Raw genomic sequence first — 5,839 nt, forward strand, 5'->3', positions numbered from 1 at the left:
CGATCGATGTTCGACTATTTTATTCGAATCCGTACTCTCAAACGGAATACTCAATATGTCGTCCTCTAAATCAATTTTATCCGTTTCGGCCAAATATCTTATGTTCGAACCGAACTCAAAACCCCGTATCGACGGCAATTTTAAAATGTCACGATCCGATTTCTCCGACTAAAATCCAGGGCCGATCAAATCTCAGGGCAATTTAATTTCGAATCACGCGTAGAAAATTATTTTCGAGCGAAATCAAATCCAACTCTCGGCCGAATTAATCACTCAATCGTCCGTTCGCCGAAACTCTAATTCGCTCTGTTCTCCGTAGAAACGAATTCCGCAGGAGCATTTTTATTCCGGAAAAATATTTAGCGCAACTCGATTTCGCGTTTTGGGCCAAATCCAGCCCAGCCCAATAGGCCCACTAAGAAACCCTAACCCTAGGGCTGCTTCTATAAATAGGGGTGCTCACTTGGCAAATTTTCACTCCCACCCCTGCATTTTCCCTAGCCGCCACTCTCTCTTCTCCTTGTCTTCTTCTCCCATGCACACAGCCAGCGCGCAGGGAGCTCGGCTCCCTTCCTCCCATGGCGCCCAGGCCTGCTCCTCCCCTCGGCCAGCCAGGGCGCGGTGGCCCCAGCCCCTGCCCCTTCTTCCTCGCGCACGCTGCATCTCCCAGCTCGGCCTCGCCATCGCGCAGCAGCAGACGCCATCTTCTTCCCTGGATTCCCCACGCCAGCAACAGGGAGCACGACTCCTTCCCTCCATGGCCGGACCGCCCTCCCCCTGCTGCCGGCCGACAGCAGCTTGACATCTTCAACCTCAGCCGCGAGCTCCCTCCTCGGCTGCTTCCAGCCCAACTCGGCGCCCTTGCTGCCGGCGAGCAGCAGCTCCCTGGATCCATGGCGCCGGTGAAGCTCGAGCAGCCAAGCTCCCAGCTATGGCGCCCGCTCCCTGCAGGGATGCAGTTCCCTTGGCCGACGCCCAGCGGAGCAGCCATGGCCGAGCTCCCTGGGAGCACGCCGGTGCCCCTGCTCTCCCCTTGGCCGCCAGCAGCCATGGCTGCTAGCCCCCGGCGAGCTCGAGTTCTTCTCCCTGGCCGCCCTGCTCCCTGTCCACGGCGCCCAGGAATTCCAACAGCATCATCTCCCTTCCCCAAACTGCTCTTGCCATGGCCGATTCTTCCCTGCGCCCAGCTCCTCCTCGCCATGTGCCCGACGCCCCTCGCTGCGTAGCTCCTCCACGATGCAGCACCGCTGTTCCTGCAGCCCCGGCCCCTCCACCGACTTCCTCGCTGCCAGCGCTGCGCGCGTGCCACGTGCTCGACAAAATGTCCAAGTGGGGTGTTGCGCAGTGAGCAGCACGCCGTGATGCCCCCCCCCCCGGTGTTCGCTGTTTTTGCGCAATCCCAACATCGACGCCGTTCACCCCGGTGAGACCGCGCAAATCCTCGTTCGATTCCGCATCGACATTATTTTCCTATGATTAATTATGTATGTGTGCTGCTTTGTTTTATTTTTGTGGAGGAGAGAACCCTGCGTTTTGCGAGAAGAAGGCCAATCATTCAACGCTCGTCGGATGTTTGGAGCGATGCACAAATCGGAATCACCGTCATTCTTGCAAACACCGTTTGGGTTTGTTTATGGTGAGCCGATGCATGTCGCTCTCAATCGACTCGATTAATTATTTTGAATGGATGTGTGTAAAATGTTTCGGTTATGCGCATTAGTAGGTTCGCTTTTGCGGTTGGAGAACAAGAAGTTGTTTGATGTGTGCGATTTGTAGTTGTCTAAATACGTTTTGGTCGATGTGGTGTGTATTGGTGTTTGAATATATGTGGTTGCGATGATTCATTTAGGTGTCACGAGGATGGTTCGTGGATGGTATTAATCGTTTGTTAAAATACTTCGTCATAACGCAGTGTGTTAGTCGGGGTAAATCTAATAAAGCGTAAAGCATGTGGTGGTTTCCGCAGTCGGCTAATGAGTTAGTCTATGTAAATATATTTTATGTTTCCATCATGGTGTAGGTTAGAGTGGGTTGAAAATATAAATTATGTCACATATGATTAGTGTTTCAAAGGCGAATGTACGAATAATCAGTTGGTGTTTCACTCGTCTAGTCGCTAAGTGTTGTCATAAATAATTGCGCTAAAATTGGTTATAAGAATGCAGTGGTCACGTGGTGTGTTTGGATGTGACAAGTAGATTGGAAGTGTGGGGTCTGTCGAAGCACTGTGATGTCGAGCGTGTATATCGAAGTGCATTGTGGTGGTAATTGTGTTAAGTTAATCGGTAGTGTCTCGAGTGCATGCCACAATTTTGACTCTTCCATGCTGTGTCTCAGGAACCTTTTCAATACGGTCCGGATTGCTAGCTCCCGTTCATAGTTCTGCTACAGACGATACACGAGGAAGATTTTTATGGCGGTTCTTCCTTCTAATTACAGGCATATCTATGACTCTTTTTTACCAGATGAAGCAGGTCCGTAGAACCTATAAAAAAGAGATGGTTGTGGCGCGAAGTACTCTTGTGCACCTACGTCACCCGGCTCGCGCGCAACCCCGCCCCGTTATGTTATGGAAGAATTTAGCTTCTTGCTGGGCTGGTTATTCCATGGTTGTATGTGAGACAAGGTAACATAAGGTGTGCTCGACACGAATATTCGGTCGATATAAGTAGAAATTGTTTTTGCTTAATTAGAGAGGTGGTGACATGCCAAACTAATCATCGCTTTCTCGATATTTATAAGTCGAATCGAGTCGATGCGTATTATGTGTTCGTTAAATTATGCTTCGCATATAATGTGTGATTGTGCTCACGGATTCGAGTAGACACTTCAAGCAAGTCAAGTAGGTTTGTGGTATAAGTTGTGTAATGGAGTTAATTGTTTTAGGATAATTATTGAAATGCTCTGTTCGTATGATAAACATGTATGTGTTCATGATCGGGGAGTAAATGCATGGTGATTGTGAGTTGGAGACTAGTAGTTTACGATTTGTATGATTTGGTCGGTGTGCAAAATACTTGTGAATATGAATGTTTATAAAAATGTTGTAGTGTATGTGGTGTCTCGAATTGTGATAATAATAGGCAAGCCGACGTGTATGCTGTCTAGCGGGCGGTATCGTTGTTCTAGCTAGCCGACTCTTAGATGACTTTAGTTAAGCTTGTAGTCACGGTAAATTGCTCGTTGTATTCTAAATGCGTATGGTTACGGTCGCGGATGAAAAGTATTAGTGCTCATATGATGTCTAATTTAAAACGCAAATGGTTGGGAGATTATCGGGGAGAATGCGTCGTTGATTAGTGGTAGTAGTTTTAGTGCACTAAATGACTTGAATAAAATTTGCAAGTTGACTTGTTGGTCCTCATTTGATTATTTTAACTCTAACAAATGTCAAAGTGTTATAATAATTCAAGTCTCTAGAACGCGGCAATTCTTGAATTGCATAGAAGCTGAAATGTATTGATTGCTGTTTTGGGTTGCACGTACTGTTTTCGGTGTGCTGTATGTTTGATGAACTAAATTGTGTTTTCTGTAGATATGTGCTATAGAAAGGTGGTAGATAACTTTATTATTTTGCTTGTACTAAAATTTGACAGCCATAGGTCTGACAGTTTAGGAGTTATGATTTTTACAAATTCAGTAACTGAATCTGTCCAAATTCTGTACAGATTTCAGAAACTGTATTGTTTGTTCAATTTAATGTTACAATCTGTTCATGGTCATTATAAGAAAGTTGTAGGTGCTTTTCTTATCTTGCTTGTGTTAAAATTTCATAACTAAAGGCCTGACGGTTTAAGAGTTATGAATTTTACAGACTGGTTGTTGTGTTCTGTCCACCGTCAGAACAGATTTCGAAAAATGTGATATTTGATTTAGTTAAACCTGGAATCACTTCTTGGTGATTATAAAAGTTGTGTAGTACTTTTGCTAAGCTTTTCAAAAGGTCTTGGATCACTATTTTTGGTGATCTGAAGATTAAGTTATGGATGTTTAAAGTCTGAAGACTGAATCTGTCCAATTCTGGACAGCAAAGCCTTCTAGTGTATTTTATCCTTAGTTAAATATTGAATCACCTTAAGATGTTTATAAATGATATGTAGACAACTTTATTACCTTTCCAGAAAGTCTAGGATCATCATGTTTGGATGCCTGAATCTTCAGTTATGAATTTTTAAAGTCATAAGTCTGAATCTGTCCAAATCTGGACAGCGCTGTTGTGTTAACACCTTTTGACCTTGCTAAGTGTTTAATCGTGCGGTGATGACAATACCAAAGTTGTAGAGCACCTTTTAAGCTTTCCAGAAAGTCTAAGTTTGATATTTTTGGATTAATATTTGAAGAATTATGATTGAAACGAGTGACTGCTGTGCTGCTGTCCTAAAAATTCTGCTAGTGCGCTTTTGATTGTTTAGTTCACCCTTCTCGGTAGAAATGTTTGGTTTGCTCTTAAGTAATATAGACTTGCCATGACTAAGCGTAATAATGCATGTGTGTCATGTTTTATATGTTCTTCTCTAGTTGATTGTGATATAGGAGTTTCATAGACATTGATGCCTAGGTTCGAATTAAACTTACGTTGTCTTGGTTGCTCTTGTGTGGTCAATAGAACAAATGAATGATTAAGGTAAGCGTAGAAAATGCGTGTACTTGTCATATCGTATTTGTGTTGCGTAAATAAATAAAATGTGGTCGTCTTGTTAATGGTGTTAATGATGAACGCCGATAACATACGAATAGCTAGCGCTTGCGTATAGTCGTTGCGGTGTCTTACAATTAAATGTTAGTTGCTACCATGTATTTATATAGCTTGTGATATTTTTCATTGTATTCATACATATGCATCCTGCATCTCATTTAGGACCGAGAGATGCCGATCGAGCAAATGATGTGGTGACAACCACAAGACGCAGTTGGTGGACGACCTGAAGAATGGACTTAACCAGTGGATGCTCGCCGAGCGAGCACCTCCCCCAGCAAACACTGTCTAAGTGTTAAACTAAAGGCAAGCCCCGGTTTTATGCATAACCGTTTATATATGCTATTTTACTACACTTAATGTTTGTAGGCTTGTACTGTGCACTTAAGTGTAGGAGTTGACTGAAACCTTAGTTGCATGATCTCAAGAATCCTTTTGAGATGGATACTAGTATGCTAGGTCGAGTAGCTGCTTTATTAATTAGGGATCTCGGTAGAAGTCGAGTGATTTTTCTAGCACTTGCGCGAGGTCAGGAAATTGGTTGTATCCACTTTCTTCTCATAATGATGCTGGTTGTGGACAACAATCCATGGGGATTGGTTGTCCACTGGATAAAAATTTGAATAAGGATTAAGGTGTGGTACCGTGAGTCAAGCGTTTGAACGTACTAAACATATACCGAGAAATATGGTAAATCGGTAAGCCTAGTACCTGATTGAACCTGGCAGCAGATTGCCCTCCTCACGCGACCTGAGACGAGGTCTCCCATTCCGGTTATGGTGGGTACAAGTGCGGTCACTGCACGACGGCAGTCGGGGTCAGTGAGACATTGTACGCCAAGGCGGTGAGCCCCTCTCTGCTGACGGGGAATCGATGGGGACGGTTGATGTGTGTGGGGACGGAGTGCCCCTGCATGTCGTGTGTTTAGGTTTACCTTGCAAGGTTTAAAAACTCGATTCGAATCGTCTGCTTCTCGCAGCTAATGAGACTGCTTGATCCATGCTGCTACATTGAGTAACAAGTGGAATTGTGCTGAGATGATACAAGATGTTGATTGCTAAAAAATGTTTGCTACTATGTATGAATAGATAGTACATCTTTAGCCTTAAGAGAGTCACACTTAATTTTGACAAAGTTAAAAAC

At 44.3% G+C, this 5,839-nt stretch overlaps 1 protein-coding gene across 1 annotated transcript; it reads left to right on the plus strand.

Moving 5' to 3' along the window:
• Nucleotides 1-240: 240 nt before the first annotated feature.
• On the plus strand, nt 241-5,002 carry LOC109941587 (vegetative cell wall protein gp1). The gene is made up of 2 exons (XM_020542706.2): nt 241-1,636; nt 4,859-5,002. The coding sequence occupies exon 1, from the start codon at nt 579-581 to the stop codon at nt 1,224-1,226; it is 648 nt and encodes a 215-aa protein (XP_020398295.1). The 5' UTR covers nt 241-578; the 3' UTR covers nt 1,227-1,636; nt 4,859-5,002.
• The last annotated feature ends 837 nt before the right edge of the window (nt 5,003-5,839 follow it).

The sequence above is a fragment of the Zea mays genome, chromosome 8, assembly GCF_902167145.1.
Source record: "Zea mays cultivar B73 chromosome 8, Zm-B73-REFERENCE-NAM-5.0, whole genome shotgun sequence".
Lineage (NCBI taxonomy): Eukaryota > Viridiplantae > Streptophyta > Magnoliopsida > Poales > Poaceae > Zea > Zea mays.